This window comes from Pristis pectinata, chromosome 1 (genome assembly GCF_009764475.1).
Source record: "Pristis pectinata isolate sPriPec2 chromosome 1, sPriPec2.1.pri, whole genome shotgun sequence".
In the NCBI taxonomy this organism is placed as follows: Eukaryota; Metazoa; Chordata; class Chondrichthyes; order Rhinopristiformes; family Pristidae; genus Pristis; species Pristis pectinata.
This window is the reverse complement of record NC_067405.1, coordinates 119733204-119755318: the sequence shown is the minus strand read 5'-3', so window position 1 is coordinate 119755318 and position 22115 is coordinate 119733204. Positions and strand designations below refer to the sequence as shown.

General features: G+C 38.6%; 1 protein-coding gene across 1 annotated transcript in view; it reads right to left on the bottom strand.

Annotated features, from left to right (window-relative positions):
• The window catches only part of cdc42bpb (CDC42 binding protein kinase beta (DMPK-like)), a 159640-nt gene that overhangs the window by 63023 nt on the left and 74502 nt on the right, over positions 1-22115 (bottom strand). Inside the window, exons 3-5 of the mRNA XM_052013435.1 lie at positions 7740-7823; positions 4152-4247; positions 3802-3950 (exon numbers count right to left, since the gene is read on the bottom strand). Coding sequence (XP_051869395.1) covers positions 3802-3950; positions 4152-4247; positions 7740-7823 — 329 coding nt within the window. The remainder of the gene's footprint in view (positions 1-3801; positions 3951-4151; positions 4248-7739; positions 7824-22115) is intronic.

Genomic DNA, 22115 nt, shown 5'->3' with positions numbered 1-22115 from the left:
GGATGGGCATATTGGTCAGCATGGACCAGTTGAGCCCAAGGGCCTGTTTCTGTGCTGTATGACTGACTATGACTGCCATCACCATAGCTGATACTAAAACAATGGGTCTCTTCGATTTTATCAAGGTTGAGCTACAAATGGCATTGTTCATCATCATGGCTGTAAACTACAACAGAATATGCCAGTGTTGATTACATTAAGTGAATATAGTTGTGCATTTGCAAACAATGGAGGCTGAATATTTGAGGAAACTCATTGTTGTAAATTTTAACTGTTACAACTGATGGCAGGAACAAAGTAAATCACAATCACCATTAACAACAAAAATAAAGTCGACTTGAAGCAATTTCTCCACAGTTAGCTGTTTCCGAAAAAACAGCAATACATCTCAACAAATTCACAGTTGAAATATTTTAACTATATCATTATTCAGAGTTGAAAAATAAGTTCATGCTCATTTGAAAATGCACAAAATTAAACTTCACATTAGAAACAGAAATTCTACAGATAACTTCCCACCTTTTCAACAACAATGCAAGTTTGCATTGAATCATGTTCTCCGAACAAGGTGACTATTAAATAAAACAAAATATGGTGGAAACACCTGGCAGATCAGATAGCACATGTGGAAAGAGAAAAAAGTCAATGTTTCTTCAGAACTGGGTAAGAGAAAAACATGACAGTTTGAAGCTTCAGAGGGTGGCAAAAGGATGGGTACGGCAAGGCCAGAGTTGCCATGGGGCTTAAGTCATTCAGGTTAATTATAGGTTAATAAGAGCAGCTAGAGAAACTATGACCAAAGGAACATAAAAGCTATGAAATGCAGACAGTTAAAGAGAGGGAGTATGAACAAAGAAATGTAAAAGCAGTGAAATGTAGAGCTGTAGGAAATGCCCAGCAGGTCAGGCCTTCTGAATGGAGAGAGAAAAATCGAGCCAATATTACAAATGGATGACCTACAGCATTACTGGACAGCCAGTCTGGACTCAATATCAAATTCTACATCTCCAAGTAACTCTCTTTCACTTTTGTATCAGAACTAGATGGTTTTGCTATAGGTTATCCATCTGTAATATTGGCAAATCCTTCTTTCAATATGCTCATATACACTGAAACTCCATCCATGCATTAAAATCTCAAGTGAAGCCCTGTTTTACTCGATCACAATCTCGATGATACTGACAAATAAGTTAAGGCAAAAGGTAAGTTACTGCCAAAAATCTAATCCATTATTATATAATCTTCCATGCGACTATCTTTTGGTTGTTAAAAGAGGTTGTAATTATCCTACATTAATCAACTTTGCCTCCTTTCTCTACTACACATGCTGCAGTATATTTCCTTAGACTGTGCTCTTCAAATGCCATCAGTTGCTTGCCAACTTGCTTATTTATCAGTGGCAAGACTCAAAGCACAACAGCATTAAATAACAGTACAAATTCTGGCCAGTTTTTTGTATCCTCCCCCATTCAAAATTAGATACTGATCTCTTATCAGGCCTCACTGAAAGCAACAGTGCTATGAAAATTTAAGTTTAGTTAATTTAATAGAAATTGTTTAGAATCTTTATGATGAATGCATCTCAGTGCCTCACCAAATACTGTATTTACCTGCTATATGATTAAGTACATCACGTGTGATTCAGGATCATTTTCCACACCTTCTTACAATGCCAAGTTGGACTGCTGTCATGAATTAACCAAATAATTTCTGAACCAAAAGCAGTGCATTCATTCACTCTCTGCTTGAGGTAAATCAGAATAGACAAGGTCTAGTACTTAGCCCCACATTAAGGTCAATCATATCTTGCAGAAAGCTTCAAATTGTTTTTTTTTCGCCCATAGTTCTTTAAGAGATATTACAAAAAGGACACAAAAATGATTCACACTCAGAAAGCCAAGACACCTTTGTCAGAACTTAAAAATGATGGATTAAAATTGTACTATTTCTGTCATGGAATTTATGTAAAACTTTTGAACAATGCAAGCAAACAAAAATAATGGATTCCTAAAACTTTAATTAATAATAGCATACCAAATGGAACAATAGCTTGTTTCTTTTAACATTTGTAAATAATATTTCAATCTTCATTTAGACTGAAAAGGGTGCAAGTAACAATTTACATTAGTTTGATCAGAATTCTCTAGCTCTCATACAAGGCACCGCCAAATAACCAACTTTCAAAAATACAAACTATAGGTGACCCTGCATTACTGGTTATGTTCCTAGAAAGAAGTCTATATCACAATTTTCCATAACATGAAGCCTTGTCATCTACACGTGTCAAGTTGTATAAAAATAAATATTGTGTTATTTATTTACCTTTATCCCCCCCCAACATATATTCTGTAAGAGCAAATTTGATCCAGTATCTCAAATTTTTAGGCAGTGACTTGTGAGTTCTGTTGGGAAGAATTTCCCTATGCCAAACAGTCATAGCACAGGGGTCGTTTGTATTGTCCACCTTGGAGCTGCCACAACTTTAAAATGGCATATGTTACTCACTTCCAGACACTCTCATTAAAATGTATTCCTTTCAGTTTAGCTAAAATGACATTCAGCTTTTTGGAGTCTGTCCAATACTAACTTCAAAACACATACTTCTGAGGTACCATCACTTAAGGGATTACAGCACCGCTACAACTAAAACTACTGAAGTGATCTTATGCATTTGCAAAATCTAATCCTAAAGGTTTATAACACCCACTTTAAAATTTGAGTACAGGGATCTGAAGTGAGAGTATCTTGGAGTGGTCAGTGTTAAAATGTTTGTATTTTTTCAATTTCATTATATTCTTTGGTTTAACATTTGGCTGGTTTGTCATTATATTATTTGTTAAGCAACAGTGTGTAATACAGGACAAGAAATTTCCTGGAACTTATTGGCAATCATAATCCTCAAACCTGTGCCTTGACCACAGAGGCATCAAGTTTCCTCATTGTCCTTGTATTGAACTATTTGAATTATTGCGCTCTAGTGTAAGATATCCATTACACATTTACATAGAACACAAAAATTATTGCTCAAAATACAGGCTTAAATCTACTTTTGAGGCATGAACAAAAAAAAATCAACATGAACTCAATTTCCCTTTTGATATAAGAAAGTAAAAATCACAGATCAAGCAGTGCAGGTCAGCTGTAATACTAAAGGTAATGCTCACAGGACGTGGGCAAATTTAACATTTTAATTCTAACTGCAAGTAGAATTCTTCAATGTGGCTGAACAGTGCCTTCTCTACAAAGAGTACTCTACAAACACCCAACATGTCCTTGATTAGTAATTCTAGATTTTGGCCTAAAGTTAGTGAATTTTGGCCCCCTTTGAAGGTTCTCAACAACTAAATACCAATAAAATCCAGGACTGAGTCCACGCAGAGTGCCTGAAAAATATATTATTGGTCTCACCAAAGGCTCAGTAAATATATCAACCAGTAGCTGGCACAGTTAGAGATGCCTTTCATTTAATTCCATTATCAAATCATCTCCAAATCAATGGAAAAGAGAAGAATGACCCAATTACCCTTACTGGAAATGTGCACATGTGGACTTCAAGTCAAAGTAAGATCCAGTCAATTGATAAGTCCTTCAATTAAACTGCTTCTCAACACTCACTGTCAAAGCTCATAGGGTAAATATTAACTACGTTTATGAAGTACAAGTGAAATATGTGCAACCCCCAAGATGACTTCGGGATGGGGTTTAAAAAAAGAACATAGAAGGAAAAACAGGTAAATTATCCCTCATAATTTCACAATGTAAATTGGCAATACAGCATACGCATAAAAAATATACAAATACCTGTGTACATAATGCAACTTGTGAATGGAGTCGATAGCTAACACCATTTCTGCTATGTAAAATTTGGACATTTCTTCTGGAAGTCTGTCTTCAAACTTGCTGAGCAATGTCAGCAGATCCCCACCCACATAGTAGTCCATAACTAAATACTGAAAATACATAAAAATGCACTTAATAACAAGGCAATCCACACATTGTAACTACAAATATAGTTTGATAATAAAAAACTGAATTTAGTTTGACAATAAGAAAAATCCAATAACACAGAATGTGAGATATAATTTTCTCTGGAATACCAATATTATCATTTTGCTTATCATTTAAAAAAAATTAAGGAAAAACAAACTTACCAAGTAGTTATCATCTTGAAAGGCATAGTGTAATGTAGTGATCCACTGGCAATCACCATTCACCAGAACATTCCTTTCTTCTCGAAAGCAAGCTGTCTGTATATAAGAAACAGCTTTATGAACTTGACTGTGTTTATCAGTGAGGCTGCATTATTTCACACATTTACTTATGGTTGGGTTTATATTCTGACATTAAGACTGGATCACTGGCATAACCAGGAAACCCATTTGCCACATAAGAGGTTAATTAAACAGAGCAAAACTCAGTTTATAATCAATACTTCACAGATAACAATACAACTCAAGGTAAATATATTTTACTGTCCCTTTTCAGATCAATTTTAAGATTTCATATATTCTGCAGACTATCGATCTTTTTCGTTGTACTTATTACTGAATATATTGGTTACCTAATGGTATATGATCTGGTTTACTTATTAGCAACCAGACTTGACGAACATTTGTTATAATAAAATTGTGTAATTAAGTTAAACGTGGCTCCATTGCATTTGTTATCAGAGGGAATGCTTTAAGTGTAGAAAACCAAGAACATGAGAAAAAGGAATAGGCTATGCCACCCCTTGAGCCTACTCTGCCATTTACAAGAATATTTCTAAACTTATTTTGGACCTCAACTTCACTTCCCTGCCCTACTCTATGACCCGGATTCCTCTATACTCCTAACATTTAGCCAACAAACCCTGAAAATATCTACTGACCAATATCCACTGCCCTCCAAGGCAAGGAATTCCAAAGATTCACAACAGTGATTTTTTCCTTATCCTGAAACTGTGCCACCATTCAAGATTACCCCGTCTCTGAAGGTGTATCCTTCCAGCAACTTCGCTGTCAAGCCCTTTCAGAATTTCATGTGTTCCAAAGATATCATTTCACATTCTTCTAAACTCCAAAGGGTATAGGCTTATTCAGCTAAATCTTTCTTCTTAGGGACATCTCCCTCACTCCAGGAAACAAACTAGTGAACTTTCATGGTGCTGCCTCCACTGTAAGCATAACCTTCTTTAAAAAAGGAACAAAGCTACATGCAGTACCAGTATGATGTCACCAAACCCCTCTACAATTGTAGCAAGACTTCCTTTCTCTTGTACTCCATTCCCTTTGCAACATTCCATTGTAAGTAACCTCCTGACCTCCTTGTTTACTTTGTATTTCTTAATAACTCACTCTGTAGAAGGTCATTTTATATTCTCACACTATTTAAACAATATTCTGGTACTCCATTCTTCCAATGAGAATCAGTAACCTCACATTTCCCTACTGACAGACATTTAAACTACAAGGGAATTGGGGGTTCCAGGGAGAAATTGGAAAAGTGATGCCATGGCTAAGATTAGATCAGCCACAATTTTCTTTAGTGATGGACAGGCTAGAGGGGGCATCTAGCCTATCCTTTTTCTTGCTTCTTATGTTTTTTTATACTATATTGCATCTGCTATCATTTTGCCCACTCACTTGACCTATCTATAATCCTTTGCATATGCTGTAATCAACTTTCCACCTTTCCATGTTAAGCAAAGATAATTAATCACATTTAGTCTCCTTATTCAAGTCATTAATACAGATTGTAAATTGTTGAGGACCCAACACTAATCACCTCCTGGTTAAAGTGTGCCAAAATGAAAATGGTCTGTTTATTCTTGCTCTTTGTTTACTGCCTCTATCTATGCTAATTTATCTTCTTAAACCCAAGTACCCTGCATCTAGGTCTCCCCTTTATCTACCCTGCCAAGTTAAACAGGGCATTTGTGAGACCACACCCAGAGTATTGCATCAGTACTGGGTCTCATCTGAGGAAGGACTTAATGTTTTGGAAGCAATTCAGAGGTTTAAAAGGCTGATAATTGAAATGGAGACACATTTCCGGTTACATGCCATTTCAACTCCCCTTCCCATTCCAACCTGTCTATCCGCCACCCTCTTCACTGCCAGGGTGAGGTCCAAGGCAAACTAGAAAAACAACACCTCATATTCTGCCTGGGTAGTCTACAACCCAATGGGATGAAATTTGCCAATTTCAGGTACCCTTACCACCTGTGTTTCCCCCCCTCTCTCTCCTCGTGATCTACCTCTGGTCTGTCCATTTTTGTTCTCTTTCCCATACCACTCATCCCCCCCCCCCACCCCAATCACCCATCTTTGACCCCTTCCCAGTTCCATCCACCTACTACTCATACACTTATCCCACCAGATCTCCTACCCCTTCTATCCGCCCTTCATCTTTCCCTTAATGGTTCCCATTATCATCCTCAGATTCCAGCACTTGTAGCCTTTGTGCCCCCACTTATCACCCTCCCCTTTCTCCACCTGGCTGCACCTGCTTTTTGTTTTCTTTTTCTGCTTCCACCTATCACCCACTTGCCTCTGTTTCCAACATTTAGGGTAAATAGTCTGTAATTCTGTTTTTCTCTTTTACCTTTCTTCAATAACAAGTGACATGTGAAGCTTCCCATTCCAAGTGACAGCTCACAAATAAAGGGAACCTTGACATAGATAGGTTAGTACACTCAAACAGGAGAGAGAGACACCCCATGACCATTTCAACAAAAAATAATTGGGATAGATTGGAGCACATAAATGTATAACATTATGCCATACTCTTTCCAGATCAGCCAAAGAATCATGATCGGGAGAGTAGCCTATCAAATATTAATTTTAGGGATACTTCACTTTCACGATATGAGAGTCAAACAGGCTGGAATTGGTTAGGCAAAATATATCAATTTATCATGAGATGAAATAAAGGATTTCACTGCACAATACTCTTCCTTTTAAAACCATTGGACTTTCAATTAGATTCCATGTAAAGAACTTTCAGTACACATCATGTGGCTCAAAATATAACTTTGTAGCGGTGGCTACCGCGGAATGAACACAAGACACTAGTCGTAGAATTTCAGAACAGAACTGGTTTATTTTCCCACCTTGCGCGGGCCTTTTTTTAAGAGAGCCTGTTCCCGCCCACTCAAAACGGCAATGACGTATACTCCACGTCATCAAACTTTTCCCGCGCGTAGGTTCTCCCTGTCGCTTGGGGAAGACAAAGGCCCACCGCCATCTTGGGCCTCGCCACTTCAATGACACGCAACCCAACCGCCGAGCCGGTTTGCTTGCTCAGACGGTGAGTCGCCACAACTTATCATTTTACTAAGTTGTAGTTACTGTGGGTAATTAGTGACAAAGTTATTTCTGATTGGCAGACACCTGAAGGGAACTGTCACACTTCATTTTAGAAAACATAGGTGAAATCATATCATCAACATCTTCAAATTTTCTCTCGTGCATAAAATGCTTTAAAGTTGTGTTTGCCTGGATAATAAATGACATCTGGCATGTCACTGAAGTTGGAAGTATCAAGTTTTCTTTCTGACATTTCAGCACGAAGGTCAGCTTTTTAAAAAAATGCAGTAAATTTGTGCTGAAATCATAGTATGATTACATGATAACAGAAAAGAATTGTAGCATCATATATGCTGGCAGAAAACAAATACACAATTTTTTGAAATGATCTGCAAAATGATTCATCTTCAAATGTAAAATGTAGCGAAACGTACATTAAGCCATTCTTACCTCAGCACGTTTCAGCATTTCCCATTTATTGAGGATTTTCATAGCATAAACACGTTCCGTGTTCTTCATTTTCACCACTGCAACCTACAATGCAGATGTGTGTTAAACAGGGCATCATTTTAAAATTGTTTACAAATCAGCAGTTCATTCAATCCTAATAAAAGTCAGAATTCATCTTTACTTTCCCATTACTTTACTCTGAAAAACTGTTGGACAACTCACATACATTCTTCCAAAATAATGAAACATTTACAATTAATTTTATAGAACAGTATAAGCTATATACTTGTCCTTCTTGCCTGTTTCAGAGTAATGCAGTTAGCCCCACTCCCTGGTTCTTTCTCCATATCCAGGTCATACTTCCCTACTTCAAGTATCCATCCAACTCTTTTTGAAAGCTACTAATTAATCTGTTTTCATACTGTATTAAGCAAGGTATTCCAAATCCTAAACATTCACATGCATCAAAGCTATTCCTTGTACTGTCACTGATTTATTTGCTGAACATCTCATACCTAACCCTCTGCTTATCGATGCTTTAGCCAGTGAAGGAAAAAATGTTTTCTGCCTTTTCATAATATAAATTATAAATTTTCCCATTAAATTACTACTCATTATCTCATGTCCAACTTGAGAACCTCAGCCAAGGCTTGGAGATTATACATTTCCCCAGAGTTTGTGCTTAATTAATTGCCATTAGATTGTGCAGCACAAGTCTGTGAGATACATCCTTTTGTTCAGGATGCTGCATTGACATTTTGTCAACAATCAGGTGGAATATTCAGCTTCTAGCAGCTCCAGCTTTGCTGCTTTTCAAAATTATTTGGAAAAACAAAAATTCAAAGTTCACATACCAGGCTTACTTTTTAATCAGTTGTGATGAACCCCAGGCTCCCAAACCACAGGAATTCCAGACTACAGAACTTCCCATGTTGCCAAACTCCAACAGATTTATTATTGTATAGTTTCAGGAACCCTATTCCAATACTGCCAAATTTCACGATCAGTTCACTATGGAAGCCAGACCTAGGACTTCCTCCACATGGAACAAAATCCCACCATCCTATTGCTTAACATTAAGTAATTACAAATCAACTTGCTTTATATTATCAGCTATAAATTGTACTGTATAAAAGATGACGTACAGACTCATTTATGATTATCGCAGAATAGACAGATGGAATTGTAAAAATTTAAATCACACCAATTAAAAGTATCAACTTATTCTGTCTCTGTAAATCAGTTGTCCTGATATTATGCCTAATAAGTACTCCAATAAATGTATTATAAATTTACCATCATTGACTTACTATAAGCAATACCACAGATTATCTACTGATAATCTACTAAAATTGGTAAGTGGCCTGCAATATTCCATCTCAAGCTTTATTTTTTGTAAAAGCTGTTCTAATACGGTCACTTGCAGCTTCCATTAGGCCAGAACTTACTGGCTAATGCAGATGGCCCTGATTGGAATCACCGGTGCTTAGCTGTTTAAACGGCAGTTCATATCGAAACTGTCTTCATTCAAGCTTAGAGAGCCAAAAGTCCCAGATTCAGAAGACTAAATGTGTCAGTTTGCTCACAGAATAGGTACAGGATCTGAAAACCCCATTGCTTTCAAAAGGGATTGTAGCACTTTTGATTAGGAGGAAAATTAGGATTCACATATTTTTTAAAATTAAAAGCATTAAACCAAAGAAAAACATTTGTAAAGTTTTTTGATTAACTTTATAACAAAAATGCACCATAATTTTAGTTGTTTTAATTATTTACTTCAATTGTGATAGTTTATTTTTTAAATGCTTATGGATATAAAATATATCGAAAAAATATTAAAATTCACCCTCAGTTTTTACTGCCGACAAAGCAAGGGGCTAGCTGATGGTGCTTTCAGGGTGGTGCTTCCTCACTGTACCACAGGAAGCCTTACCACTGATTAGAACAAATCATTGGAGTCCTGAACAGTCTGCATCAAGTCCAAGCAAGTAAAAACACTGGGAAGCAATAGACAGAATTCTGGAAAGGAGGACTTAGTATTCATGATCTGTTCCAATATGTCTTAAATTGCTGGTGCTGAATGCCCATTATACTAATAGATAAAAATTTTATCAAATAACATTTCTATCACCTTCCAAATCCATATAAAAAAACTGGACAGAAGCCTAGAAATTTGTTAGTTTTCATCTGGGCCCAAGTCATGTCTTTCCCAATTCACAGGAATGTAGTAAATATTTATAATTAATTTCCTTCTTCAATAAAATTTCTAACCACTTCAAGTAGCTGGAACAAACTGTACATTGCACCAAAATGATGCAGCAGAGAACACTGCTACTGACCAGTAATTTCTTCTGTTCCTAATATGCAACTAAATTCAGGTCTTCACATGAACTATGAAAATTCATGTCAAGCAATTTCAGGGTCATTTAACTGAACATTTCACAAAGATTGTTGGCAATCCAACAGTCACCTCCACTATGCCTCCCCTATTTTCACAGCTATTGCTCACAATCTTTTTATCCCTTTATAGCTTCGACCCAATACTCTGTAAAGTCCAACCCACCACCCTATATCAATGGCCAATGATCCCCATTTTCCCAAGTTGCTACAGCAACAACTGTAAATGCACACATGATTAGTCAAATATTGCACATTAGATAGCATTTGTCACAATCCTGATCCTCACAAAATTTGTGTCATTTATAATTTCCGCACTCCTCACTCTCAGACAAGCATTTTGCTGACTACGATGGCAAGTAGTGGAAAGACTTTTCCCTACCATTCACTCATGGAATGTGCTCATGGCTGACAAGATCAGCCTCCGGTGCCCATTTCAACACTCACTATTACCTTATCACTCAAACTATCCCTGACATAAGAGGTTGGGGTGGAGTGAGGGGAAATGGAGGAGGAAAGAGGGAGATAAAGTACAATGCGAAAAAACAAAATCTAACAGACAACACTAGATATACCGAGAGAAAATTAAACAACTAGAATCCAGTTAAGATTAGGTAGTTACCATCTGGTGATCATGGCAAGGGCCAATGATCAACATTTTGCAGCACACTAGGTTATTTGTGAGAATACATCGCAGGGAAGACACTGCTTTGGATTATAGCTCACAACAGTACATTATACCAGGATTACAGCATTGCTCTAAAGAATTCCTGGAAATAATATACTAAACCTCTCAAATATCAAACAACCTAATAAGGACAGATGTTATCATCTAACTGTAATGTCAGTACTTTATAAATATCAAAATGATTCAGCTTGACAAGTTACAAGAGGTAAATGCACAGCAAGAGTATTGTCTTGGGGTGCTTGGCGAAGGGTTTGGGTGGTGTTTGGATGGTGGGGGGGGGGGGGTGGTTGTGGAGAGTAGATGCTCAAGTACATTTGTATTCTATAGTTCATATACAGCCATCAAACCTGGCTCCACGTCAGTAACTTAAGTACACTCATTTAGTTGTGGGGTCATGAATCACTCCAGAGACTTGAATATATAATCCAACATCATTACTGAGGGAATGCTGTTAAAGATCCTATTATTCAGATGACCTCAAAACAAAGTCTCCATCTGTCAGCTCAAATAGGTGTAAAATATCCAATAGATGCATTGTCCAAAAAAGAGAAGCATGGGCTGTTTATCTGTTCAGCTAGATGCAAAAATTTCCATAGCACTATTTTAAAAAAAAAGAGCACAAGAGTTTTGAGTGGTTTCCCCTTGACATTCAACTCATTACATCCTGTGAGACATTGTTGTGCACAAATTGGCTGCCATATCTGGTTATGATACAACAATGACTACATTTCAAAAAATGCATTGTTTCACATACCATGAGATTGTGAAAGATGCTATAAAAATGCTTGTTTTTTTAAAAAAATTTTCTGTTCATTGCAACAAAAGCAAATTGAAGGATACTGATGTACTTCTGGTAAGCTGAAGAGTAGTAACAAATATGGGGCACGCATTCTTTATGTAAAAACATAACCGATCGTACACTAGTCAAAAATACCAAACATTAGAAGTTACTTGCAAAACTTAAAGCTCCCCTGAAACAAAAACAGAAATGCTGGAAGAACTCAGCCAGGCAAGAAGTATCTGCGGAAAGAGTCAACATTTTGGATAAGCGACTCTTCCTCAGAAACCTTTCACTGGAGAAATGATTTTGTTTTCCCCAGAAAGATACACAGATTAGTCCTCAAACTAGTGTTTCATTTCTAATAACATCGTAGAATACATTTTCAGTGAGATCATCATGTGGTTTGAGCATATGGAAGAACTGAAAAGTGTGTGGTGGATTCAAAAACTTGCATGCCATGTATAACATCCTCGGTTAAATGCTTTGGAATAAAACTCAAGTATCAACTACTATGCATTAAGCACAAGGTGCTTAAATGATGAACACAAAAATATGGATATTGTAGACAAAGCTCCTGCATCGTTAATCAGAAATTTGAGATTAGGAACCACAGAGGGGGAATTTCAAAATACTGTATCTACAGTATTCTACCATTGTGTAAAACAATACATGACACAGTGAGGAGCAAGGGCAAACACTTCATGGCAATTTCCGCAGAGGAAGCACATGGGATCTTAAAAATCATTTAATCAATCTGACTCAATCAGTGGTCAACCAAGGCAACTCATTCAAATCTCTTTTGGTGAACAGGAGCAGGAAGGAAAAAACTAAGTACTCTTAGACATTCAATTCCCTCTTTTGTTATAGCAGCTGGACATACTTAGGAAACAAGTCTGAAAGTAAAGAACTCTGTGTCCAGAGGAAGCTTCCAGGGGTGTTGTCTCTATGTAGACACTGTTAACTCATAGAATCATTGGAAAAACTTAACCTCAAAAGATAATTGCTATACACATTAATAATCATTTTTCACCAAAACCAAACATGTATTGCTGATGCAGTGGTTACTAATCATCCAGTAATGTTAATTTGGTTCCTGTACATGATCATGCCTTGTAAGCTACAGAAATCGTTGTTAAATTTTACTTAATGTGACTTCAAATTATTTTGAGAGTTTTCTGTGTTTGTATATAGTTTCTTTACTCATTCATTTTCAGGATGTGGGTGTTGCTAGCAAGACCAGCATTTATTTCCTGTCTCTAAATGCCCTTGAGAAGATACTGATGAGCCATCTTCCAAGACTGTGAAAGTCCTTCTGATGAAGGTACTCCCATATGATGTCATCAGGCAGGGAGTTCCACAGGATTTAGGCCCAGCTTTGAAGGATCTGCAATATTTCCAATTCAGGATGATTTGCAGCTTGGAGGGAAACCGGTCCTTCTTGTTGGCAGAGGTCACAGATTGGGTTCAGGCTGGGTGTATGTTCTGCTGAAACCTTTTGGTTTGAGTTGAGTTGACTGGCCCCAAACAGATCTTCATTCACGTCAGTTTGACTCAGTACCAACAGGCAGTGAAACTGATAGAAAAACACATGGCTAGGGCAGGGAGAAGGATTGGACAAGGGACTGGATGGCAAATGTCGTCTGGGCTCATGACATTTATTTTCAGGTGACTGCTCTAAATTGGCTCAATATTAACGGGAGTGGGGGGAAAATGTGCCTATGTGAGCAGTGGCATCCTCCCCAAGTGTGTACAAAGGACTTCACCTAGGCTTGGAGTGAATTTTCTGGGCATCTTTGTCAAGTTTGGCTCTGTGTTGGTAGTAGAGAAAGGAAGCATGTCCTTGCTTGGGATCTTGGTGTCTGTTTCACGTTAACCTCAATGCCGTGGTCAGGCAGCACGGAATGAACAGCCAATGTTGCCCAGGCTCAGGGAGTACTTTCCAAGTTAGGCTTGGTACCATGATCTGGTGGTAACATGTGCCCATGTGAGTCAAACAAAGGATATCATGCATGCTGAGTGTCAATGTTAAGTCTGACAGAAAAAGTGCTTAGGCTCAGGTTGGATTTAAAGCATTCTTGGGCAGGTCAGGTTTAGATTGGATTTTACTTTTATACCCAAGCAGATCTTTACGTACATCTGAACAGACAGAGAACCTCTATTTAATATCTCATTGAAGGGATTGCAGCCTTGGACAGTACATACCATAGAACCATACAGCACAAAACAGGCCCTTCGGCCCACCATGTTGTGCCGTCCATCAAACCACCCTCACACTATCTAACCCTTTCCTCCCGCATATCCCTCTATCTCACATTCTTCCATGTGCCTATCCAACAAACTCTTGAACCTGTCCAATGTATCTGCCTCCACCACCACCCCAGGCAGTGCATTCCATGCACCAACCACTCTCTGGGTGAAAAACCTCCCCCTGACATCTCCCCTGAACCTCCCACCCATAACCTTAAAGCCATGCCCTCTCGTCTTGAGCATAGGTGCCCTGGGAAGGAGGCGCTGACTGTCTACTCTATCTATTCCTCTCAATATTTTATATACCTCTATCATGTCTCCTCTCATCCTCCTCCTTTCCAGTGAATAAAGCCCTAGCACCCTAAGCCTCTGCTCATATTCCATACGCTCTAATCCAGGCAGCATCCTGGTAAATCTCCTCTGCACCCTCTCCAACGCCTCCACATCCTTCCTATAATGCGGCAACCAGAACTGAACACAGTACTCTAAGTGTGGTCTAACTAGCGTTTTGTAAAGCTGTATCATCACTTCGCAGCTCTAAAACTCAATCCCACGACTTATGAAAGCTAACATCCCATAGGCCTTCTTAACTGCTCTATCCACCTGTGAGGCAACTTTCAGTGAACTGTGAATATGAACCCCCAGATCCCTCTGCTCCTCTACACTGCCAAGTACCTTGCCATTTACCCTGTACTCTGCCCTGGACTTTGTCCTTCCAAAGTGTACCACCTCACACTTCTCCGGATTGAACCCCATCTGCCACTTGTCAGCCCAGCTCTGCATCCTATCAATATCCCTCTGTAAGCTCTGACAGCCCTCCACACTATCCACAACACCGCCGATCTTAGTGTCATCCGCAAACTTACTAACCCAGCCTTCCACCCCCTCATCTAAGTCATCTATAAATATCACAAAAAGTAGAGGTCCCAGAACCGATCCCTGCAGGACACCACTAGTCACTGCCCTCCAATCCGAGGGCACTCCTTCCACCACAACCCTCTGCTTTCTACAGGCAAGCCAATTCCTAATCCACACAGCCAAGCTTCCCTGGATCCCTTGGCCTCTGACCTTCTGAAGAAGCCTACCATGAGGAACCTTATCAAACGCCTTACTAAAATCCATATAGACCACATCCACCGCACTACCCTCATCAATCTTCCTCGTCACCTCCTCAAAGAACTCTATCAGGCTTGTGAGGCAAGATCTTCCCTTCACAAAGCCATGCTGGCTGTCCTTAATCAGTCCAGGATTCTTTAGGTGTTCATAGATCCTATCCCTTAGAATCCTTTCTAACAACTTACCCACCACAGACGTGAGACTCATCGGCCTGTAATTCCCTGGACTATCCCTACTACCTTTTTTGAACAAGGGGACAACATTCGCCACCCTCCAATCCTCCGGCACCATCCCCGTGGACAACGAGGACTCAAAGATCCTTACCAGCGGTTCAACAATCTCCTCCCTCGCCTCTCGAAGCAGCCTGGGGAAAATCCCATCAGGCCCCAGAGATTTATCTGTCTTGATATTATTTAACAACTTCAACACATCCTCTCTCTTGATATCTACAACCTCGAGAACATTACCCTTACCAGCACTCCCTTCCGCGTCATCAAGACCCCTCTCCTTGGTGAATACCGAAGAGAAGTATTCATTGAGAACCTCTCCCACTTCCGCCGCCTCCAGGCACATTCTTCCACCTTTGTCTTTAATCGGACCTACCTTTACCCTAGCCATCCTCCTACCCTTCACGTACGTGAAAAAGGCCTTGGGATTTTCCTTAACCCTACTAGCCAACGCCTTTTCACGTCCCCTTCTAAAGTTCCTTCCTCGCTACCCTATATTCCTCACAGGCCCTGTCTGAACCTTGCTGCTTATGTATGCTACCTTCTTCTCCCTAACTAGTCGTTCCACCTCTCTCGTCATCCACGGTTCCTTCACCCTGCCATTCCTTCTCTGCCTCACCGGGATATATTTATCCCTAACATCCTGCATAAGATCCCTGAACATCGACCACATCTCCATAGTACATTTCCCTTCAAAAAGGACATCCCAATTTACACTCCCAAGTTCTCTCCTTATAACCTCATAGTTCACCCTTCCCCAATTAAATATCTTCTTGTCCTCTCTGCACTTGTCCCTGTCCATGACAATTTTAAAGGTTATGGAGCAATGGTCACTGTCCCCCAAATGCTCTCCCACCAATAGATCCTTCACCTATCCCGGTTCATTTCCTAAAACTAGATCTAGCATGGCATTCCCTCTAGTCGGCCTGTCGACATACTGCGTCAGGAATCCCTCCTGGACACATTTAACAAATTCCGTCCCATCTAAACCTCTGGATGGAAATCTGGTACAGGCACCTACAATTTATTCATGAGCAAATTAAAGAATATAGGCATAAATATATACATCAGTAAACAAATGACTGCACATCAGCACTATACCATGTCCTCTGAATATCCCAAGCACTTTTCTAGTCAAGTCAATTAATTCTGAAGAGTGGCCACTGTCATGTAGGCAAATGCAACAATCTGTTATATGAAAAGGGCCAACAATCAACAAATGAATGATTGCATAAATAGATAATCTGTGGTGCTGAAGGGGGAACATAGCCCAGGGCACCGAGAGAACCAGGTGCTTTCTTCAAAAAATGCTGGTACTATTTATACCTGCGTAATATATGAGTAAACAAATAAGGCTTTGGTTTAATATCTCATCTGAAAGACAATATTTTCAAACAGCGCAGTTCTGTTCTGAACTATTTTATCATTATTCACCAACAGCTACATGCACATACATAGTTACTCTAATAAAGAAAAACATCCTGAAGAACGTGAAAGAGAAAAAAAACAGGCAAATGGGTTAAAAAGCTTGTTAGTGAGAACAACAGTAATAGTGACAGCTGAGAGCTCCAAGCAGTGAAAATATCAAATAATATTGACTTAATATTTTCTGGTATTTCCCAAATTAGTACAGCTTTATATTCAACCCGCTAGATCCTTTTCTGTTGACATAATAAACTGCAAATGCTGGAAATCTGAAACAAAATCAGAAAACGCTGAAAACATTCAGTAGTCATGCAGCAACTGGAAAGATAAACAGAATTAACATTTTGGATGAATGAACTGAAACAATGAGAAAACAATGTTTTAAGTTGCTTGGGGGAAGGGTAGAGAAGTATTTCTATGATAGGGTGAAGACTACAGTTGCCTGGCAACGCAATTACTTTCAAAGTCAAAAGTTACAGAGAGAGGCAAGAAACAAAAGAATATGTTGGCTGGAAATTAGAAATAAAAGAATTCTGGAAATACTCAGCATATCAGGCAGTATCTGTGGAGAAAAGAACTGAGTTAATGTTATAGGTGAAGCTCTGATGCAAACAGGAAAGGCTGGCCAGTTCAGATGAAGAGTTGCAGACCTGAAACGTTGACTGTTTCTCTTTCAACAGATGCTGCTTGATCTGCTGAATATTTCCAGCATTTTCTATTTTTGTTTTATATTTCCAGCATCTGCAGTTTTATTGATTTTCAGAAAAGGCTAGTTACCTGAAATTGTTAATTTGAATACTGAGTTCCAACAACTGCAATGTGCCCAGACGGAAGAGGAGTTGTTATTCCTTACATTAGGCATCATTGGAGCAGTGTGGGGGGGACAAAGTCAAGAGAAGTCGAAGTGGGAGTCTGAGGAAGAATAAGAATGACAGAAAACTGGTAGGTTAGGGTCACCTTTATGGTCAGAATAGAGGTATTCTTCAAAGCAGTCACCTAATCTGTGGACTAACGTGGAGGAGATGCATTGTGAACACTGAAAAGAATACACCAAGTTAGAAGTGCAAGTGAATTGCTGCTTCCTTTGGAATGACTGTTTGGGTCCCTGGATGGTGGGAAAGAAAGCGGTAAATGATACATCATCATTTGCAGTTGCAAATTATCATGAGAAGAGGAGTGGTTGGTGGAAATGGAAGACTGGACCAGAGTCGTGGAGGGAGCATGTCCTTACAAATGCTGAAAAGGGGAGGGGAGAAGAAGTGTCAGGTAGTGAAATCTCATTGAAGGTAGCAGAGTACCAATTTTTTTTAAATATCCAGTTAATGCACCAACAACAATGCAGAACTAATTAAATGTCCCTGTTTTCAGTCAGGTGTTGGAATAGTTTTCAGTCACATAAAAGCAAGAACAGTCAGAGTCAGACTTTTCAAATTTCATTACATTTATAGTCATGCAGTCATAAAGACACATGGCACAGAAATAGGTCCTTGCCGACTATCAAGTCTTATTTATACTAACTCCATTTACCAGCACTTTGTCCATAATATACTATGCCTTGGTGATTCAAGTGTTCGTTCAGGTGCTTCTTAGATGTTGCAAGAGTACCCACTTCCATCACCTTCTCAGGAAGTGTGACCACTCTCAGGGTGAAAAAGAAAATTCTTCCTCTGATTCCCACTAACCCTCCTATTCCTCTACTTAAACCTATGCCCTCTGGTCTTAAACACCTGTCATGGGGAAAAGTTTCTTACTATCTACCTTATCTATGCCTCTTGTAATTTTGTGAACTTCTAGCAGGTCCCCCCCTCAGCCTCCTCTGCTCCAAGGAAAAGAGACCCAGGCCTATCCAATCTCCCTTTCCATCCCAGACAAGATGCTGGTGAACTTCTGTACCCTGTCCAGTGCAATGTTTTTCTATTGCAAATAATACCTCACTAAAAAAGGTCCCAAAAAAGGTTTCACATAGCTGGCAACAGCACAATTATCTAGCCAGATTCAACTTAGCTGATGGACTATTTAACCCATTAAGTGAAAAAGTAGTTGCACAAACTAATAGCACTGTAGAGATCTCTAATGAAAGGCTACGTCCATTTATTCAGCATGAGACTGACATTAACTCTGATGTGCAGTCTCCATTTTCTGTTCATCGCCCCATCTTGGCTCATGTGTTCTCAAATCTATTTATGAATACGCGACTGTTATGACCCATAATTACCCATAAATTAAGATCACTAAAATACCATGATCCAGAACCAAAATAAAAAAAAAATCACATAAGCAAAACTATGCAGTCAACATTTCTCGCTGGCTTGCTTGGACACGAAAATCACAGAAGGTATTTCAGGAAACCACATTCTGTCACCATTTCCTTTCACTGAAAATATCATCTTCCTGACAGTATCCTGCATGCAGTCATCCTCCGCAGTGTGTAAAAACCCAACTATTTCAGTTTAAATGCTAAGGTCTATGTAACCAGCACAAAAATTACAAGAATTAAACAATTACGTGCTTAAATTTTGCTAAGTGTAATGAATTAGAAACAATAATTTAACTAATCACAACATCAATGTCTAGTGAACCAAATTAAGTATTGTACAGTAGTGCCAACAGATTGGTATATTACTTTCCACATTTTCAGGAAGACCTAAATATTAGAACTACACCAAGTCCTCATTATCCATGAGCAATAGGGCATATACTTCCTCGAGATAAAAACACACCAAGGTCTTCTCCTTTGTATCCAATTCAGCCCCCAAATAAACATAAATACGCCCAATAATGTTCTAAAGCCATTATCACACAGTAACAAACATAGTAAAACATTTCAATACATCAAAGGAAATATTAACAAACAAACTATTTCCATTGAAATTTACAAGCAGCAATAGATTTTGAAATCAAAAGGTGCAGCTGTGTAAACAAAGACAACTCTCAATTAGAACAGTGCACAGTAGGGAGCCACTTCATACAAGTGGACAGGAAAGTGATGACCATATTTATACAGACAATGATTGTTTCCTCAATTTATACATATATACAGATATCTTTGTTAGAAAGAATTCAAGATAGGGTCTGGGGCTAACCTTGCGAATACAGAGATGGCAAATCAGCAAATAACTAGGAGTGAGTGTATACTTGGGATTATACTCGCCCTACACAATAAATTTAAAATGAAAAAAGGCACAACAGTTTCAGATAATCAGCCTTTCCAGTTTCTATTATAGTTGACTAGTTCAGACAAAAAGTTGACACAAGGGAGACTACAGATGCTGGAAATCTGAAACAATACACAAAATGCTGGAGGAACTCAGCAGGTCAGGCAGCATCTATGGAGGGAAATGGACAACTGACGTTTCGGGCTGAGACCCTTTATCAGGACTAGAAAGAGGGCAGAAGCCAGAATAAAGAGGAGCATAAGTTGGCTCGAGCTGGTGTGTGTTGTTTCAGACAAAAGGTTGTTTACCTGAAATATTAATTCTGCTTTTCTCCCTCCATTGATACTACCTGACTTTCATTCTGTTCTTATGACAGACTTCCAGCAACTGCTTTAATGTATTTTTACTGCAGTAATCTCAGAATTACCCCCATTTTACATATCTTGTGCTCTGTATTTCATGGTTCCAGTATTTGTTTTCTTTCTCCCTGCTTTCATTCATCTTCTGGTTACAGCTCCTCCAGCACCATCATCACTTGTATCATTTAGTCTCTCTTGCTCTCCAATCTACCATATTTTTTCTCACCAACACTCCCCATTTCACTGCCACTTAAAACATGTTTGATTTCTAATCCTTCTCAGTTATACAAAGCATAGAATAGTACAGTACAGGAACAGGCCTCTTGCCTCATGTCTGTGCCGACCATGATGCCTATCCAAACTAATCCCATCTGTCTGCACTTGATCTAAATCCTTCCATTCTCTGCCTACCTAAATGCCTCTTGAACATGGCTTTTGTAGTTCTGATGAAAAGGTCACAAATTTGAAATATTAACCCAATTCCTCTCTTCCCAGATGCCGCCTGACTGCAGAATTTTTCCACCTTTCTCTCTTTCTAACTCAGATTTCCAGTATTTGCTGTTTTGTTTTGTTTTGTTTTTTTTTCCATTTATGTGATCATGTTGTCTCTGTTTATTGGTATTATGATTCTCTCAAGATGCTTAATAGATTAAATCCCAGTATAAAAGCCAGGTCCATACTGGTCCAATATTAAAAGGTGTCATAAGAATATATTTTTACTGCTGTAAATTACCCTCATTTAGTTTTGTCCTGCCTTCTAGAGAAAGGAATCTCTTTAGCAATAATAGTGGAGATGTTCCATTTAATAAATAATTACAAAATGGTAATGCTTCAATTCTGCAGGGCAGAAATATTTCATTTGTTTTGCTGAAAGTTTTCCAACATATCAGAAAATATTACGGATGTTACAACTTAGACCTGTAGTAGAGTAAAATATGCAGGTTGATTATTACAAGACAAATTGTGCTTGATCATATCTAACTTAAGGCAAATGTAAATACTATTTTAGGTAACTACAATAAAGCACCATGCCCAAAGGATTTACTGAGCCACCTGATATCATCCATAAATCTTTGTCTGAGAATATCATAACCATACCCAACTTTTTCACCATTTCCTTATACCAAATAATCCAGACATTCAAAGGAATGCACAGCACTTAGAGAAGCAATGCCATCACTGTTCAATAATTATACAAGTGATTTAAATTTAGCAGGCAACCTCGATGAACTTGTACATCAATGCTCGCCTTCTCACAATGTTTTCATTAAATGGAGGCTTTGTAGAATCACTTCTTTGCTTTTCACAACAATAGACACTGAGATAAAACTGGCAGAAGAAGCCTCAAAGTTTCTAATATGTGATTTCACATACATTTAAGTAAACATACTGCAGCGACAGTGCAACAGTGTTCAAGCTTATTGCTATCATAGACATACACACAGGGCATTAATGCCATGAAAATTAGCTTTTTGCAGCAGCCGCACAGTACATCACAAGATGAGGAGTGGTGGAAGGAATGAATGCTGAGGGTGATAGATAAGTTCATATATTCATTCATGAATCAGCACAATAACACTGCATTTTGATTCATTTCCTTGCATTAAAAATTATTTAAGAGTGGCGATCTAATGCAAACTTATTAATATAACTAAAAACAAATTTAATTGCAAAAATAATCATTATTGTGCTTACCTGAAAAGGCAGATGGTACTATTAATTGGTATAACTATGGTATAATAGTCAGTTTTGGTAAATTGTGGAAAGGCTATGGGGAGGACAAGCACAGATGTCACTGCTGGAATACATCATTAAGGGATGTAGTAATAGAGCACAAAAATCACAATTAAAAGCCATTCAAAAGGACCTATTGGGACCCTTGTATCTAAAGGATTTTTAAGATCCTTCTCAAAACTTAAAGCAACTTGATAATGATGATTAATTTGATCTGGGGATTTGCACAATTTTCTGGAAGGGGATA